Source organism: Dasypus novemcinctus, chromosome 27 (assembly GCF_030445035.2).
Source record: "Dasypus novemcinctus isolate mDasNov1 chromosome 27, mDasNov1.1.hap2, whole genome shotgun sequence".
Taxonomy (NCBI): domain Eukaryota; kingdom Metazoa; phylum Chordata; class Mammalia; order Cingulata; family Dasypodidae; genus Dasypus; species Dasypus novemcinctus.
Window position 1 is genome coordinate 1,666,160 of NC_080699.1, and position 19,984 is coordinate 1,686,143.

At 44.6% G+C, this 19,984-nt stretch overlaps 1 protein-coding gene across 1 annotated transcript; it reads left to right on the forward strand.

The window, feature by feature from the left end:
* The first annotated feature begins 16,057 nt into the window (after positions 1-16,057).
* LOC131276226 (lysine-specific demethylase 4D-like) lies at positions 16,058-17,884 on the forward strand. The gene is made up of 2 exons (XM_071212278.1): positions 16,058-17,469; positions 17,558-17,884. Exons 1-2 carry the CDS (start codon positions 16,069-16,071, stop codon positions 17,882-17,884), a joined length of 1,728 nt encoding a protein of 575 aa, XP_071068379.1. The 5' UTR covers positions 16,058-16,068.
* Positions 17,885-19,984: the final 2,100 nt, after the last annotated feature.

Consider the following 19,984-nt stretch of genomic DNA (forward strand, 5'->3'; position numbering starts at 1 on the left):
CTTCCCCCGGCCTCTTCCTCGTCCCGTGCAGAAACGAGGCCCTTCTCGCCAGGCCGTAGGAGGGACGCGGGACGGTTTAGGCCCCTGGGAGTTAGTGACTGTTGGAGGTGTTATCACCAGTGTTTGTTCACAGCGTATTAAAGCAGTTCAAATGTTAAACGCTCGCGTCATTTCTGTAGTTTCATCCGATTGGGAGGGATTGCTCTTTGCTGCACTTCTATTAATTATTTTAAACTATTTAAGGCAAACATTTTTTATGGGCTGGCTCCATCCGTGGCAGTGGTGAGTGCATCTGGGGGTGGAGTTGGGGTGTGGATGGAGGGAATCCGTTTGCAGTCACACCTTGCCGTGTGGCTCGCTGCTGGCCTGGACTGGGCAGGAGGCACCGGTCAGCTGCTGGAAGGCGCGGGCAGGCCATGGAAGAGCGCGCCGTCTGCCGAGCTCTTCACGTCTTCCTGCCTTTCCACAGCTGTGCGTTTCACCTTGCTAAGTCACTGCTGCAGCGCAATAAACAAGTCCACAAATAGAGGAACAGGAGAATGTAAATGTAGGTAGTAATACGTGGTGTGGAAGACATCGCACCACTAGAAACTTCTAGAGAGAACTTTAGTTTACAGCAAGAGCTTAGAAGAATACAACCTTTCTTTAAAACAAATAAATAAATCTTTAAAAAAAGGTGTAAAACTTTCATTTTATTGTAACTGGAGGAAGATGGATCTGGCATTTTGTGTGCAGCTGGATGAAGTTTTTATATGGTTAATAAGATGTTTATTCTGAAAGAAACAAACAATTAAAATTTTGGAATACCTGCTTTTAAAAGAGGATATTGGATTACAGAGGTAGACAAGGTTAGGTGCCTGTAAAGATGGCACCTCTTTTTAAAAACTGGTGGGAATAGTGTATATAATATTTTAAGTTATTTTTTGTCAGAGAGAAAGTGCAACCGATACTTAACTGTGTTTTGAAGACGCATTTCAGGCTGTTTCATGATTGGCACTCGTGCTCTGTCAGACGCTCCTAGTGAATTGGCACTTTTTGGGCAGTTCAGGATTAGTGTACCAAGTTGGAAATTTTCTTAGTTTTAGCTGTGGGAGTGAGCAGAACTACAGAATAAAGTTTTTTCACATTTTGGTTTTAATTGTCCAATTTCTGATAATTTTGACTATTCAGTAGGTGACTTAATTCCTAATACAGCGTAACTACCAGTCTATTGCATTTTAAAAATAATTACCTAAAGAAAATAGTTGGCTTCTGCTGAAATGTTGTTTTGTTTTGTTTTGTTTTTTGTTGTCTCGAGGTACCAGGGCTGGGGTTGAACTCAGAACCTTGTATGTGGGAAGCTGACACGCAGCCGTGAACTACGCTGAGATGTTTTGATCTTTGAATGGGATAGAGATCATCTAGGCATTACACTCACATTTTATTCCTGGGCCTGTATGGTGCTAGCAGTGTCACAGGAAGTTGGGGGTTGGGAAAGTTAAAGATCATAAATAAGTACATGTGTTGGAAACTTGGATTATTCAACCTCCATCTGATTACAGTCTTTGTCTTTTTCAATAGAAATTCAATATTGTTTATTTTCTTTAGCTATAATTTTAAAATATTTGAAGAAAAAAAGAGTAAAAAAGTAGGTGACTTATTATTAGCAAATAAACCTAATTTTGCTACACAGTAGAGTACAGTTGAATAGTAAGTTGGCTGAGCCTGGCTAAGGCTGCCACTTTATTATATAGATATGTTTATTAATTATTTAGAAAATGAAGTTACCAGGAATTTAACATGTTTAATATACTTTTGTACTTGATTTAGAATAGAAAAGATAACGTTATATTATTAGGTATATATTTAGTGCAGGATAAAAGTACAGCACTTAATATTAATTAATGTATTAGTTAATGCATAAGGATTCTGAGTTGCAATTAACAGTTTTAAGTTTCAAGTTTGTAATACTTAACATGTTATCTCTCCATGGGAGGAGGTTATAATGCCAATCGCGTTTAAGTGTTACTTACAGTACCTTGGTAATCATGGCTCCACTTAGCATGTTCTTCACACAGTGAGCAAGTTGCAGCATCATTGATCCTAGAGGGTCTCCAGTGTTCTGCCAGCCTGGTGCATAGTGCTCTCTGGCACTATGGAACAGGGCCAGTCTGGAGGCGATATCCATTGTATGCTTGCCTGTACCGAGTCATCATTAGCTGCTGCAGGAGCTTGGAACTGCAACATAGTTTCTGTCAACTTCAGGAGCAGAACCAGAGGCTGAGGTAGCAAATATTTTTATTTGAAGGGTCAGTGACCAGCCTAGCCAGTAACTCACATGGAGAGGCCACCTGCAATATGTTCAAGGCCTGGTTTGAATGCACAAGAGGATTTGACATATTAAAGTTTATTTTTTGTTTTTATATATTTTAAACATTTTAATGCAATACATCATACATCAAATGACTTTGTTTACTTATACAATTTTACTATGGAGATAGTAGTAAGTATTTTACTTTAGTAATAGAGGAAAAAAACTATTTTTCATTGTTAAAATGAAAACAGAAGATTCTCAATAGAATCAAGATAACTTTTTATTACTATTTACTTAAATATGCATTTTGCAGTGGACTTTAGACAGGTTTTATTATCATAAAGTTATTTTTTGCTACTGATACCAATCCAGGTTTTTAGTTAACAATGACTTCTAGAACTAGAACCATTTAAACATTTTTAGTTTGGAAGATGTTTTTACAAACTCTTTATAATTGACTATAACTACACAGACTAGTTACTTTACATTTAAATAAACTTATTAAATTACAATTACTATTTAAGAGAGCATATCTACAATTTTTTCTTTAGCTTAATTTTATTAACATGAACTTATAATTTTTTTTACTCCAAAGATTTTGTACATATAATGTTAATTTATTTAATGGGTAATTTATAAACTAAGGGAGATTTCACTCAAGCTAAATAAAATTGAAACTATTTTAGTTTATGTAGGGAGTGTTTTTTTTTTTCTTTACAGGAAGCTAAAACTTTTTTTCTTTGTTTAAGTTTTGAAACTGAATAATTTTAAAAGCATACTGACTACTAGGTTCTGAAACACATTACAATCACATAATTTGTTTAATTATAATCCAGGAAAGATCTCTCTATAGCTTTTATGGAATTTCCTTTATTTACTGAATTTTGGCAATAGAACCATTAACTACTCTTATTTTAAGGCTGTTAAAAGGTTTAAACTGGGAAGTTGCTAGGCAAATGGATTTTTAATTCCCCAGCCTAGTAGATGGAACTTGCCACACTTAGTTCCGCTCTCAAAGCTCTCGCAAAGAGAAAGTCTTTTTCTAATAGTTTTTATAACCAGATTTTTATGACATTTTTATTCTGCTTAGTTTAATTTGGGCTCCGGGAATATTTATTTACATATATAACTGCATATTTAACTTTTAGCAATTTGAATAGAGCTTTTCTAAGAATTTTCACTTGTTAATTTGATATTATTATTCTGATGTATGAAGATGTACGCTGAGCAAATAGGCAGACACAAGTAGAGTAAGACATAAAAACACAAGTCATCGATGTTATTTATAACTGACATTATTTTATATACCGTTTAGTTTAATTTGGGTTTAGAAATATATATATTACTTTCATAACTGCACATTAACTCTAACAATGAGCAAATAGGCAGACATGAATAGTTTGGCACAGAAACATAACTTAGTTACTTAAAACTTTTATTTTTTTACAAAACAAGTGTGACTGCAAAATAATTGAAGACTTTTAAAAGGTTTTTTTTTTTAATTTGCCTATAACCATGCAGCTTTGCACAAGAATTTTGTTTTTTAATTAATGGCTTGTAACTAAAATGTTTCCAATGCTTTAACACAATTTTTTTTTTTTTTGGTTTTAGACTTTATATTTTACCTTGAATTTAGCAGAATTTTGGATGAGCAACAAGGCTAATTCTATGTATATTTACTGAGGCTATTGAAGCCTCAGAGAGACTGTTTTTTTCATGAATTGCCACTCTGAGGAACACTGACAGTCAGGGCAGGAGACTTACTTTATTTCTCAGTTTTTGGAGATAATAAAACTCCAGTGGTCATTCAACCCCGAGGGCTAGGAATTCCACCAGGCAGCAATTTAGTTTACACTTGAAATCATGAGAGAAAGCAGGGTCGCTAATAACCAGTAGGACGGGAGCCAAGGACGTCCCCATGTCCACTTTTCCCTGGACCATAGGGACAGAAGCTGTTATGAAATAACTATAAGCAAAGGCGAGGAGTGAGGCTAGGCCTGACGTGACTAATAAATGAAGGTAAGGTTAGTTTAGAGTTTACACTTATAATATTAGGTTCAGGCTAAATTCACTCCGTTATAATTTCAGTTATTATCCTTCTGCTGTTTTATAATATAAATGCATTTATACATGGTCTTGACTTGTAGTTATACAATTTTTATGAAGTTTTAACCTTAAGGAGAATTAGATACTTTTATTAAGTTATAAGAATTTCATTAGTAATAATTCTGTGAAGTTTTGCCTTTTCCTAGTAATGGAACAAATTTTTATCTGCAAGTTATGCATTTAATTTACCAGCAAGAGGGTGGCGGACTTGGCCCAGTGGTTAGGGCATCCGTCTACCACATGGGAGGTCTGCGGTTCAAACCCCGGGCCTCCTTGACCCATGTGCAGCTGGCCCATGCGCAGTGCTGATGCGCGCAAGGAGTGCCGTGCCACGCAGGGGTGCCCCCCACATCGGGGAGCCCCACATGCAAGGAGTGCGCCCCGTAAGGAGAGCCACCCAGCGCGAAGGAAAGTGCAGCCTGCCCAGGAATGGCGCCGCACACACGGAGAGCTGACACAGCAAGATGACACAAGAAAGAGAAACACAGATCCCTGTGCCACTGACGACAACAGAAGCAGACAGACGCAGCAAATAGACACAGAGAACAGACAACCAGGGTGGGGGGGAAAGGGGAGAGAAATCAATTAATTAAAATTTATCAGCAAAAGAGTATTGGCATTTAAACATTTATTTTAAACGATCTTTTTACAGTGAATTTTTAGGTGCCAGCAACTGACAAAAGCCAAACACAGATTTTAAAGTGGAGGTTTCAGCAGCAGACTTGGTCCAGTGGTTGGGGCGTCCGTCTACCACATGGGAGGTCCGCGGTTCAAACCCCGGGCCTCCTTGACCCGTGTGGAGCTGGCCCATGCGCAGTGCTGATGCATGCAAGGAGTGCCCTGCCACGCAGGGGTGTCCCCCCCCCAGTAGGGGAGCCCCACGCCCAAGGAGTGCGCCCCATAAGGAGAGCCACCCAGCGCGAAGGAAAGTGCAGCCTGCCCAGGGATGGCGCCGCCCACACGGAGAGCTGACACAAGATGACCCAAGAAAGAGAAACACAGATTCCTGTGCCACTGATGACAACAGAAGCGGACAAAGACACAGCAAATAGACCACAGAGAACAGACAACAGGGGTGGGGGGTGAGGAGAGAAATAAATAAAATAGATCTTAAAAAAGAAAAGTGGAGGTTTATTTTTTTTTCTGTAGTTTCACAACCCTGAGGTTCCCAGCTAGACCATTAAAAAGGCTATCAAGTGATTAGAGGTTCATTGTTTTTAAGCATAGCCTCTTTCCTTTAGATAAGTTTACAGCTTTAAAACATTTCAAAGCATTTTACACAGTTTCGTAGAACCCAGGCAGAATGCAAATTTATTTTGGCCTTTGACGCCTTAGGGAGGGAACTTCATTGTACTTACTTTGAGCTTACTCTGCATGCCCTTCACCTCCCCCCTTCCAGGCAGTCGGGTGCACCGCAATCAGATAGGAATGCGGCTTATGAATAGAAGGCGTGGACGCACTCGACAGGGACGAGCCGCTCCCCCCTTTCCAGCTTTCCACCAAAATGGGTGGAAAGAACCTACTCAAAGTTGGCACTTTTCCAGGGGACCCCCTGTCCTGGCAGGGCTAGGATTCGAGTTCCTGGCTTCACCAGCCGCCCTGACAGGGCCAGCTCCACCAAACCTGGGTGCATGGGGCAGAAATGGAGACACAATCCCCTGAGTCCCTGCAAATGAGGCCGACCCAGGGAGGCAAAGCAGCAGAGCATGCGCACACAAGCTCACACCGTTGTTTTGTTTTACAAACTGCAATCAACTCACTTCACCAAGGGCAAGGGAGGGCTCCATCTCAACCAAATTCCACGACTTTACATAAGCACACAACTCCAGCACCAGCATTGAGCGAACACGGACCAAAGCACAAAACTCATTAATCTGACCACAGGTTTATGTATATCTTTTTCAGCACAGCTGCCCCAGCAGCCATTACAAACTTTAGAAAGAGAGAACACTTAGCATTAACATTTGATATAAAGCGGATTTATTTGCAATTCAGCACCACAACAAAAGATTCCAGCTAGGCCTTTTTCACTGTTTGACCTTACACAGACCAAGCTTCACTAGAAAAGCTGATTCATTTTCCCGTAACCAAGTTTTTAAAAATCCAGACCAATTTCCAGGATGTTAGGACTTGAACCTATAAACATCTTTTCTTATAATCAAGCCTCCACTTTTTCAGCAGAGACAAGACCAATTACCAGATTCCAACATGCAGTTAGACAAACTCAAAACACCAGGCTTTTCCCCTTTTTTCCCTCCTTTTTCCACACCTAAAGAGAACGGCTTCACCCCAAATTTCTGGAGTTACCTCTCTCGGGAGGTGAGCGAGCTCCCTTCCCAGCAATTAAGGCTACAGTTTTTCCCGACTATGCTCTCCTGGGGAGTCTTACCTTCCTTTGCATCGGGAGTTCTTTTTCGCTCTCAGAATCTTTCTCTTCAGATTTTTCATTGCCCTCAATTTTCATTGAGAAGATTCTGGTGGAGCCCACATCTTTTCTGGATTAAATTCAATTCAGGGGCGCCCAGATTTGGGGTTCACTGGAGTCCTCCTGGTTTCCTCTGGAATCTGGAAGGGGCAGCAAAATGCTACCATCTCTGGCCTTCGTTTGCAATTCTGGACAAGTCCCCAGAAATGTTGTAGGTGTCAAAAGAGGTTCAATTATTTGCGTATAGAAAAGCCAGGACTCAGGAATGATTTTGAAAAGGAAATGATTTATTGATGGCCAGCTGGACTCAGGAGCTTTTTCTTTCAAACCCCAGCCCTGAACAAGATGTTTGAGTTCTTTTTTTAACAGAGAAAGGGCCAAATCGTTCTTTGTTTCAGTGCTCAATAGACTTGAATTAGCATATATCTTCCACATCCTAGGTAAGCTTTTAGCATGGACTTCATACATTCTAGATAAGCTTTAGCATATTTGGTTTGCATTTTCCATGAATATTTAGTTTATAGAGTGTGCATTGCTAAACTGTTTCTCAGGGACTGGAGTCATGCCATGGACACCAACGGCAGGGCTGCAGCCTCCCACGGCCCCACACCCACAGGTCAACACACACTCAGCTTAGGTTATCTACGAAGAGACCAACAGCCTCCCATCCATAGCCCACATCAATCTGTTTTTAGATTCTTGAAGAATTAGTCTTTCATCAAAAATTTTTTTAAAACGTTCATGTATCAAAGGACATTATTAAGAATGTGAAAACACAACCTACAGAATGGGAGAAAATATTTGGAAATCATATCCCTGATAAGGGTTTAATATCCAGAATAGATAAAGCATTCCTACAAGTCAAGAACTAAAAGACAAACAGCCACACTTAAAAATGGGCCAAGGACTTGAGTGGACATTTCTCCACAGAAGATTTCTACAAGTAGCCAATAAGTACATGAAAAGAGGTGCCACGTTGTTAGCCATTAGGGAAATGCAAAAAACCACAATGAGATACCATTTCACACCTGTTAGAATTATGAAAAGAAAGAGAAAACAAGTGTTGGTAAGGATGTGGCGGAATAAGAACCCTTATACAGTGTTGGTGGGAATGTGAAATGCAGAGCCACTGTGGAAAATGGTTGGTGATTCCTCAAAAAGTCAAACAATCACCATAGACCCAGCTGTCTCACTGCTAGGAATATACCCCAGGTAATTGAAAGCAGGGGCTTAAACAGGTACCTGTCCACCGGTGGTCCTGGCAGCATTGTTCACAATGGCCAAATGGTGGCAGCAGCCATGTGTCCATTGATGGACAGAGAAACAAAACGTGTGTGTCTTCATATATACAATAGAATTCTCTTTAGCTGTAAAATGGAAGGAAATTCTGATGCATGTGACACCATGGAAGAACCCAGAAGACATCATGTTGAAGGAAGTAAGAAAGGACAGGGGTTGTATGATTTCACTCATATGAAATAACTAGAATATGCAAATTCATGGAGACAGAAAGTAGATTATGGGGTGATTTGGGGGAATTCGGGGTTCATGCTTCATGAGTACACAGTTTCTGCTGTGGTAATGGAAAAAGTAGTGCAACATTGTACATGTAATTAATGTACTGAATTGTATGCTTGAAAGTGGCTAAAATGGGAAAAGTGATGTTGTATATCCAACTGGTTGTCCATGTCCCGGAAGTTTCTGTCATACTCTGCCTTGGAGAAGCTGGAGCATTTTAAAAATGTAAACAATTTATTTAGTGGACATCACCTGTGTTCTAAACCTTTTACATCATTTTCTCAAGCACTCTTCTAACACTGTGAGGAGGTATTAGTATACATAGATCAGAAGACTCATTTATAAATCAGAAAATGAGGAACGAAACTATTAAAACCAGGCTGACACTTGTAACTAAGGTTGCCAAAGTAACTTCTTTTTTAAACAAATCAATTTTATTGATACATATTAATAAATATACAATTTATCTAAAGTGTACAATCAATGGTATTTGCTATACTCACATAGTTGTGCATTCATAACTTGCATCATTATTAAAGCATTTTCATTATTTTGATAACACTAATAATAAAAAAAAAAACCCAGACAAACAGGAAAATTTCCCACCTCTCAATCTCCCTATGCGTCCCCCACTGTACGCAGCTGCTGTTTCTGGCTAATCTATACAAAGTATAAAATCAATGGCTTTTAGTATAATCACAATGTTGTGACATTCATCACCTTAAAATTTTTAGAACAATTTTGTTACTCCAAGGAGAAAGACTCCATCCTCTTAGCATTCTTTCCTCAGATCTCCATAACCACTAATCTCCTTTCATCTTTATAAACTGACTTATATTTACCTTTTTTATAAGTGGAATCATACAATATATAGTACTCTGGTCTCCTTCACTTAGGATAATGTTGAGATTTTTTTTTCTCTGATATTAACATTTTGTACTATTAACATTTTTTCAGCTTCAAAGGAAAACTGTCATATATGCAATTTTGCCCATATTCATATTTCACATAATATACTTATATTTCACATAATATATTTAGCGCATAACAGGGCAGTCATACAGGTTTTGTCCTTTTGTGTCTGGCTTGCTTCACTCAGCATCACGTCCTCCAGGTGCATCCACGTTGTCATATGTTTCACAATTTCATTTCTTCTTACCGCTGCATAATATTCCATCGTGCATATACTCCACAATTTGCTCATGCATTCATTCATCAGTTGATGGACACCTGGGTTGTTTCCAGCTTTTGGCAATCGTGATTAATGCTGCTATGAACCTCAATCAGTGCGCAGATGTCTGTTCCTGTCACTGCTCCCAGCTCTTCAGGCTATATACCCAGCAATGGTATCGCCGGGTCCCACGGCAAGTCTCTATTCAAATTCCTTAGTAGCTGCCAAACAGTCCTCCACAGTGACTGTACCATTCTACCTTCCCACCAACAGTGAATGAGTGTTCCTATCTCTCCACATCCTCTCCAACATCTACAGTTTTCCGGCACATTTTGGTAATAAAAATAAAGGCAAGGATAAAACCACAAAATAGTGCTGGAAGACCTTGATGAAGATCTGTGGAAAGGGAAAGATGTCCCATGCTCGTGGAGTGGAAGACTGAATGGTGAGATGCCAGCACAACCCACGGCACTCGACGGCTTCGCGGCAATACCTTTCAAAGTCCCAGCAGCCTTTAACTTGCTGAAATGGAAGTGAATCTTCAAATTCACATGCCCCGTGCTCTCTTTCTCATCCAGCGCCCCCTTGTCTAGTTCCTCATTTTCCAGCCTAGATTAGACTCTTCCCACAGCAACTGAAATGTCTTTCTTTCGCTCTGTATGTTTGAATTCATTTTTCATCGTGGCCCACGTAACTTTGACTGTTGTTTCCATGTTTACTCATACACTTGGCTAGTCCCTAGTAAGCTTTTGGCCAATGCAGAATAATGAGAAAGAATAATAAAACAAGATTTTGGGTGACAAATAATATGAATTGGAAAAAAATAGCGGAAGAAATCATGAGGTGCATTTCTGGGTTATGTGTATACATGTGTTTTAAAAGATATTTGCTTGCCGTCCTACCTCATTTTGTTCACAGTGATTGATGGATTCCCTGAGTGAACTTGTAGTGTTTTCCATAGTAAGTCAGCAAAATCATCTTTTTAATGTATTGTGTAGGGTATTTAAAATTTCATACTACAGCGTTTTGAATTAGAGGTGCGGAGATTTGGTGAAGCTGTGTGAGTTTCCTAATCGGCCGAGTCTTGTCTAGGGTGGAACCTCACTTATGAATAGTGCAGGTGGCATTGCTGACGTTCTCTGTGCTGACTTAATCCACCTGTGAAGAAAGAGTAATCGGGATTATATTATATCCCTGAGTGAGTTTATTTACTTAGGATGACTCTGAAACTCTTAAATCGAAGTATTCCACACAATTCAAAGTCAGAAAGAGGCTAAGGGAGAGCCTGAGAACGACGTCCAGAAACACCCTCACGTTACTCAAGACGGAAACCACAGTAATTTGAAAAGACTCGACTAAAAAGATGAGAAAAACATGGTATCATAAGCAATTTATCTTATTTTCTTCTTTATTTTCTTTTGAATGTTACATTAAAAAAATATGAGGACCAATATACCCCCACCCCCCCACCCCCCTCCTCCCACCTCAGCCACCTCTTCCGTCATCGCGGCACATTCACTGCACCTGGTGAATACATTTTGGAGCACCGCTGCACCCCATGGACAGTGGTCTATGTTGTAGTCTACACTCTTCCCGATTCCAGCCAGTGGGCCATGGCAGGACACACAATGTCCAGCACCTGTCCCTGCAGCACCACCCAGGACAACTCCAAATCCTGAAAATGCCCCCACTTCATATGTCTTCTTCCCTCTCCCTACCCTCAGCAGCTACTGTGGCCACTTTCTCCACATCAGTGCTACAATTTCTTCCATTACTAATCACAATAGTTCCCCAGCAGATTATCAGTAAGTCCACTCTAATTTTTTTTTTTTTTTCACTGTCAGGTCTTTAGCAAGTCTCAAATTTATGTAAAGCAGTATGAAGTCGAGTTCTATTTTCATTTTTATCAGAAAACAAACAAAATAGCCCAAAGCCAAAGCCAAAGCCAATGCCAAGCAGCGACTAGTGCGTCTCCCACAGGCTTGGTGGCCCCTCCAGGAGAGTCAGGCCCCTACACCGGACAGGCTGGCCCTGTGCTCTGTCCATAGCCACGTCTGCTCCTTTCAGCTCAAGCGTCACAGATGACGGGCGTGGGAGTCACCTCTCCTTATTTGTCTTTTAAAGAATCATCTTGGAAATTCTTGTTTAAAATAACTGACTCCACCACTTACTAGCTCTGGGACCTTGAGCAAGTTACTTAAGGTCTCCTCACATGAAAAATGGGGTTAAGACTAAGATTTACCTCAGAGTCATCGTGAGGATTAACTGTGTTGTGGAGAGTACTTTGGTAGCCTCTGGCATTTGATAAAGACCCGCTCAGCTCTTTAACAATATTTTCATTAATAGAGCTCCTCGGGGCTCTCTGTCAGTCTGAGGATGTGGAAAGGGGAGTGAAAAGATAAGCCAAGGAATGGGAGCAGATACCGTGCTCCTCAGTCTGACAAACAGCTGGTGGCAGGATCCTTCAGGAACATCTACAACGACAGACTGCACAGCCGGAGGATGGTCAGACTAACCGAGAACGCCAACAGCTAACAGACGTGAGGGTACGCGAATCCGAATCACGGAGACGCCAGGCGCTGCCCACTGCCTGAAGCTGAGGAGGCTGCTAATCACCGAAAGCCATTTGCAAAGCCCCTAATAAACAGCCGCGGAGTGTGTGAATTGGCAGAAACTATTGAACACCAGTTTGTATTAGTCAGCCAAAGGGGTGCTGATGCAAAATACCAGAAATGGGTTGGTTTTTATAAGGGGTATTTATTTGGGGTAGGAGCTTACAGATACCAGGCCATAAAGCGTAAGTTACTTCCCTCGCCAAAGTATTTGGAGCAAGATGGCTGCCGACGTCTGCGAGGGCTCAGGCTTCCTGGGTTCCTACGTTCCTGGGGCTTGCTTTTCTCTGGGTTGAAGGTTCCTTCCTTCCTGGGGCTGGCTTCTCTTTCCTCCGGGAGCTTACCTCCTGGGACTCCAGCTAAAGTCTTCAGCATCAAACTCCAATATCAGAAACCCTCAACTCTGTCCTTTGCCATGCCTTTGGTGGGTGGGGCTCCACGCCCTAATCGTAACTCAATCATGCCCAAGTACAGATCAGATTACAAGCATAATCCAATAATTCCTTTTGGAATTCATCAATTATATCATATTGCTTCACAGTTGGATAGAGTAAAGCCAGAATTCGCCTTTCTGTGGTCAGGACATCCCATCTTAGATTTACGCCCTGAAGGTCTAGAGCTCGGGGACCCCAGGTACGTCCAAGAACGTGTTTGGAAGAGGCCAAAGGTGGAAACAGCCTCACTGTCCATTGACAGAATTTATACCATCCAATACTCTACCGAAATGAAACAGAACCAAGTACAAAGACCTGGGACAACAGAGACGAAGAAAAACACAGAAACGGTGATTCCACTTACCTAACATTGTAGAACATTTTTTAAAAATGAGCAAATTTTAGTTTTTATTGAAGTTAGGATTGGGTCACTCCAGGGAAGACATTGCTAGATGGCGAGCTGGGGGCTGGGAAGGAGGGGACGGGCAGCCAGCTCCTGGGTGGCAATGTTTTCTTTCTTGACCTGGGTGAGTTTATGTTAAACTGTACAAACGTGCTTTGGGCATTTTCTGTAAACATGCTATATTTCATCATTTAAAAATGTTTAGGAAAACTGCTTTCTGCTCTAAAAAATTAAGAGCATGAACTGGTTTATTGAATCCCTTAATTTATATTGTGTTGTTTTATATGGCATTGTTAAGACTGTTTTGAAAACCTTGATGGTAAAATTTTTCATTTCTAGTATTATTTGCATCTTCACTTTTTTATTCCTTTTATTTCATTGCCTTTTGATTACTAGACTTTATTTTTTAGAACAATTTTAGATTCACAGAAAAAATGGAGCTGTGTTCCATTAACAGCCCCACCCCCTCCAGGCCTCCTCTCACCAGCATCTTTTTCCCACTCCTTTATTTTCAGAGTCTTCGTCTGCTTTGTTCTAATTTTGGTTTTTAAAACCCATCTTGGAAAAAGTGAGATGTTAGGCGGGAGCCTAGCCCTGTGATGCTATTGGGGGTCGCTGATTAAGTTAGGATGCTGGCAGGCATAAAGCCGGCGTGCGCCGGGCAGGGCTTCATTTCTCAGAGAGGAAGCCGCCACTGCACGCCCCGGGCTCCTCGTCTGGAATCAGGATTCTGGCTGATGCAAGGTACATCGATACATTTTTCTATCTGATTTGCTTGTGAGCAAGAGCATTACGCTCCTAGGACAGGTTTAAAGAAGTTTGTTAGTTTCATGTTTATTAAAGTGGAAAACTACCAATTGGGATGTTATTTTTTTTTAATTTAAAGAAAGTCTTTATTTGAAAGTGCTGCCCCCCCCCCCCCAGACTTGGAGGGTCGCTTTCTTTCTTCCTTTCTTTAGAGGTCCTGGTCTGGGATTGAACCCTGGACCCCACATGTGGGAAGCCGGTCCTCAAGCCCTGAGCCCCCCCAGCTCCCCTGAACTGGTGTTTTTGTTTGTTTGCTTGTTTCCTTTTAGGAGGCACCGGGGACCTAGGATGTAGCTTGAGCTACGTCCGCTTTCGTGGGTTATATTTTTAAGAAAACTTTTCTCATAAAAATCTCAAAAGATTTTCAGGACAAAAGGTAGCATTTAGTGGATTGGTACCAATGGCCACGGGCGGGTTTCTGGGCTGGGAACGAGCAGGTCGATTGGAAGGGCCTTGGACGGCTGCGGGTTAGATTAGAGCTGGCGTCGGCTTCGGCGGCAGTAGAGCTGGGTGGGGCTGATTGAATCAGAAAGCGCCTGGCTGTGCACGGCCTGACCTTAGGCTCAGGACGTCGACCTTGGAGGCTGAATCCTTACCAGGAAATCATCTCTCTGGGTGCTCCGGCGTCTTCCTTTGAAATTGAGATTTTAGACTAGCAGAAAGTAAGCACTTTTCTTCCTTTGTTTTTTTTTTTTTTCCCCTTTAAGCATAGAACTGATTAAAATGATGTCATTTTATATCAGAAATCACATTTTTCCTGTGCTTTCTGTTAAAAAATCTCATTTATGCATTCAATGAACAAATATTAAGTGCATGCCATTTTTACATTTCTCCCTCAAAACCTTACGTTTTGTTGTTACAAGCCATTGAGACTCTTTTGCTATGGTTTTTACTGAGGTCCAGACATGCTACCGCTAAACTGGTCTTTGTGTCTAGAAACTTTGCTGAACTCTTTATTCCCAATCGTTCATCTAGTAATGCAAATTGATAGTTAGGTCTTAGATTTCTTCTACTGCTTACCTATTAAGGATATTTGCTAGGTTTGTGTACATGTGTTTTTTGTCCTCATTCGTTTGCTTGCTTGTTTTTCATGGCATTCGAGTTTATAATGGGAATATATTCTAAAGTAAGACTCCATACACACATATATTAAAATAATAAAATGGATATTGAGCTATTTCAAAAATTTTTCTGCCTACAATGATTTCCCCCTTTTATTAAAAGATTGAATTATAGTGTTAGATTTTTTTGCTTAATCAACTTGTAATAAGACATCCTGTTATATAATTCCTGATGCATTAAATATTTGATAAAATTGTATTTAAGATTTTGCAATTTTGCTTTTAGGTGAGGCTGGACCAGTAAGACCTCTTTTCTCGTGTTGTTCTCTTCTGGTTTTGTCATTGAGGCAGTGCTCATAGCCTCATAAAATGACCTTGGTAGCTTTAAGGATTTTTTTGTACTCTAGGAAAGTTTGCCTACAGCAGGAGTTAGAGTCCACCTATAAAATGATGTGCGTCTCACAAGGTTTTAGGGGTCATGTTTAAGCAACTGCCTGTACTTTTAATATACTTTTTGTTATATATATATGGATTCCACTTTTTACTTAGACCAGTTTAGGGTATTTGTACTTTGAGAAATAGGTCCATTTTACTAAAGTTTTCAAATATTAGCACCACATCATTCATGAGATCCAAGTTATAATTTTTAAAAGAAATCTCGACTGTTCTTAGTCATGCCCCCATTACATGCTAATGCTGTTTATCTGTACATTCTTCACTTGCCTATAAAGGATGTGCCCCCTAAATTCTAATTCTGGTAAGAACATTGCTATACCAGCTTTCTTCGGCTTAATGCTGGCCCGGGATTTGCTTGTCACCCCCTTGTTCTCAAGTGGTCTCTCTTCTTTCCTCCAGGCTTGGTGTGAAGCCTCTTTGAGACACTCTGCTCGGGTGGGCGAGTCGAGCCTGGACGCAGGGGCAGCGACGCCCGGGAGAGGAGCCCCCCCAGGCCGCGGGGTGAGCCGGCCGTGGCCCCGCGCCTGCTCCCAGGGAGACGGGCTCCTCCCCTGGGGTCGGGAGCTGACCGCAGTGGGGTCCCTGGTCAGGCAGAAGCCGGAGAAGAGGTCACGCCATTTGCGTGAGAGCCTCGGAGTCAGTTACTGCGGCAGAGAGAAACCAAGGCACGAGAAAGAAGGAAAGAAAGAAGGAAAAGGGAGGAAGGAAACCCCGCCCCGGCTCCTAAGGTGTCCAGAGCGCGCCTGAGCGCCTGAGTGTCCGCTGCTCGTTGAGCCGCACCCATGGGGTCTGAGAACTGCGCCAACCCAAGCGGGACCATCCTGACGTTCCGGCCGACCGCCGAGGAGTTCGCCGACTTCGCCGGGTACATCGCGCACATGGAGGCCCGCGGCGCGCACCGCGCGGGGCTGGCCAAGGTGGTCCCGCCCGGGGGCTGGCGCGCGCGGCAGACGTACGCCGGCCTGGGCGACCTGGTGATCCCCGCGCCGCTGCAGCAGCTGGCCTCGGGCCGCGCGGGCGTGCTCACGCAGTTCCACCGGCGCCGGCGGCCCATGACGGTGCGCGAGTACCGCCGCCTGGCCGACAGCGAGCAGCACCGGCCGCCGCCGCACCGCGACGTGGACGAGCTGGAGCGCCAGTACTGGAGGACGCGCGCCCACGCCGCGCCCGTCTACGCGGCCGACGTCAGCGGCTCGCTCTTCGAGGGCGGCGCGCGGCCCTGGAACCCCGCGCGCCTGGGCACCGTGCAGGACCTGCTGCAGCACGAGTGCGGGCTGGTCATCGAGGGCGTCAGCACGCCCTACCTCTACTTCGGCATGTGGAGGGCCACCTTCGCCTGGCACACGGAGGACATGGACCTGTACAGCCTCAGCTACCTGCACCTGGGCGCGCCCAAGACGTGGTACGCCGTGCCGCCGGCGCACGGGCGGCGCCTGGAGGGCCTGGCGGCGCAGCTCTTCCCGGGCAGCGCGCGCGCCTGCGCCGCCTTCCTGCGGCACAAGGTGGCCCTCATGTCGCCCACCGTGCTGCGCGACAGCGGCATCCCGTGCGGCCGCGTCACGCAGGAGGCGGGCGAGTTCGTGGTGACCTTCCCCTACGGCTACCACGCGGGCTTCAACCACGGCTTCAACTGCGCCGAGGCCGTCAACTTCGCCACGCCGCGCTGGGTGGACTACGGCAAGGCGGCGTCGCGCTGCCGCTGCGGCGAGGCGGCCGTGACCTTCCCCATGGACGCCTTCGTGCGCACCCTGCAGCCCGAGCGCTACGAGCAGTGGAAGCGCGGGCAGGAGCGCGCCGGCCCGGCCCGCGGCCGCCGCCGCGCCGCCGCCGCCGCGCCCGGCCCCGCGCCCGGCCCCGCGCCCGCAGCTGCCCGCCGGGGCCGCGGGCGCCGTCGGCGGGAGCCCGGGAGCCGCGAGCCGAGCGCGCAGGGCCCCGCGCCTGGCCCCGCGCCCGGCCCCGCGCCCGCAGCTGCCCGCCGGGGCCGCGGGCGCCGTCGGCGGGAGCCCGGGAGCCGCGAGCCGAGCGCGCAGGGCCCCGCGCCTGGCCCCGCGCCCGGCCCCGCGCCCGCAGCTGCCCGCCGGGGGTCGCGGGCGCCGTCGGCGGGAGCCCGGGAGCCGCGAGCCGAGCGCGCAGGGCCCCACCAAGAGGCGGCCCGCGGGGGGCGCAGCGCGCAGGGCGCCGGGGCCCGAGGCGCAGCCCCCGGCCGGGGCAGGACGCGGGGCGGACGAGCCTGCCCCTGCCAGCCCCCGGCCCCGGGCTCCCGCCCTCCAGGCCCTGGGGACCCCGCCGGAGCCTGGGTCTCCGATGCTCCCTGGCCCGTTCCTGCCGCTACTGGACACCGTCACCCTGAATCTTCCCGACTCGGTCCCGCCGCCTCTCCCCAGCGTCGCTGTGCGTCGGGGACCGGTGCCCGGGGATGGTGCTGCGTGCGGCGGCCCTGCCGACCAGGTGCCCGGGGAGGGTGCTGTGTGCGGCGGCCCTGCCGACCAGGCCGCGGCCGTGCGGTTGGACCACACCTACCCCTCCTGCATCCTGGTCCCAGACGAGGCGCTGGGACTTCCTGGGACCCAGACCGTGGTCCCCTGGAGCCAGAGCTAGACACAGCTGCCCTCCGAGTCTGGTGTGTGTCCCTCGCGGAGCCACCTTTACCAGGAGCCGGTGGCGACTGAAGATGTTGCCAAACTCCAGAAACCCCAGAAGCTTCCAGCCCCCCGCGGCTCAGGGCTGCAGTTCCCTCAGTGGAACCCTTTTATCTCCAGGACTGGGCTTCCCAGGGGACTGGGGGTCTGCTGCTAGACAACCAGGGCCTCGAGTAGCCCCTGGAGTGGCCCTGGTAGGACTCAGACCGTCCTGCAGCCCGAGGGCAGCGCCGGGAGTGCAGGCATCTGACGTTGCCTCCAGGCATCCACCTGCCCCCGGCCCGCCCTGGCTCTGCCTCTAGCTCGGGCCAGTTGAGAATCCGCGGCGGTGCCTTCCTGGTCCAGGCCGACCCCGCCCTGGGGGTCACCTGCTGGGCTCCCACCCTGGATGTCCTGTGGCCACAGAGCAGCCCTGGCACAGCCCTGAAGCGGCCCTCCACCCGTGGACTCTGTCAGCAGGGCTTCGTGGCATTATTAATGTTCATTAAAGAATTTGTTATTCCTGGTGTGTCTCTGCAAAACAAACAGGTGTACTCTTTACAATATATTTTTGAAATAATTATATAGAAGAGATGGGTCAGAAAGGTTAAAAGATTGGGCAAAGGTCTACCAAGCAAATACAAAACACAAAATATCAGGCAAACTAGAATCCAGGTCCAAAGGTACATCAAAGAACTCTTTATAATGCTAATAGCAAAAATTTACGATGAAAATATGACCGTTATGAATATTCATGAAACTGATAAAGTATAAGTTATAGTACCTAGATGACAAGTTGAATAAGCACATTAAAAATGGGAACTTAAAGCACCTTACTTAGTCAAGTGATCAAACATAAGGATACAGAAAACAAACATTAATAATGAGATAGACCTTACATAACTAGTAATAGAGAATCCTTCCTTTTTTCAAGTGCCAATTGCTCAATCACAAACTTGACAATTAGGGCAAAAAGAAAACATCAAATTATTTTAAAAAAGTGAAAAGTAATGCTCTTTAGTAACAATACAATAAAACTAGACGTTAAAAAAATCAGGAATTTTAAAAGTCCTTTACCTGAAAAATTCTCTTCTATATAAATTTTTTAAAATGAAATTTTATTGATATATATCATTCACACGTGAACACACATAAGCAAAAAGTGTATGGTAAAGTTGTGAACTTACAAAACAAACATGCATATCATCATACAGGGTTCCCATATATCACCCCCACTACTAATACTTTGCATTGTTGTGAAACATTTGTTACAAATTATGAAATAGCATCATCAAAATATTACTACTAACTATAGCCCATACCTTACATTTGGTATGTTTTCCAAACTTCCCACCTGATTATTAACACCCTATATTAGTATATATTTTTTATCGTTCATGAGAAAACCTTTGCATATTTACCATTAACCACGGTCCATCTTCCACCACTGGATTTACTGTATCATAGAGTCCCATGCTTTGTACAGTCCCTTCAAGTGAGCACTCAGTGGCTCTCATTTTCATCACAGACTTGTGCTGTCATCACCTCAGTTTTAGGATATTTTCATGACTCCAAAAGGAAAAATCCCATGCCTCCTCATACTCCCCTATTTTTTGTCCCTTGGAATTGATAAATCTTCTTTGTCATTGCTGCAAATATATTTCAGTATTACTGTTAACTCTGTCCATAAATTACGTTATAGTTTTCCTAAGTATCATCATATTCTTGACACTTTGTAAAAGAACATTCTTATATCTATACTATTAACAACAATCTTCATCCAACACTGAAATCACTGTTTACATAGTGATTTCACTGTTACATATAGCAGTTTGATATAACTGATGAATTCCAAAAATAGATAATTGGATTATGTTTGTAATCTGATCTGTACCTGGGCATGATTGAGTTATGATTAGGGCATTGAAGCCCCACCCTTTGGTGGGTGGCGACTCACAGATAAAAGCCATGGCAAAGGACAGAGATAAAGGTTTCTGATGTTGGAGTTTGATGCTGAAAACTTCAGCTGGAGCCCCGGGAAGTCTGCACGCAGAGGAAAGAGAAACCAGCCCCAGGAAGG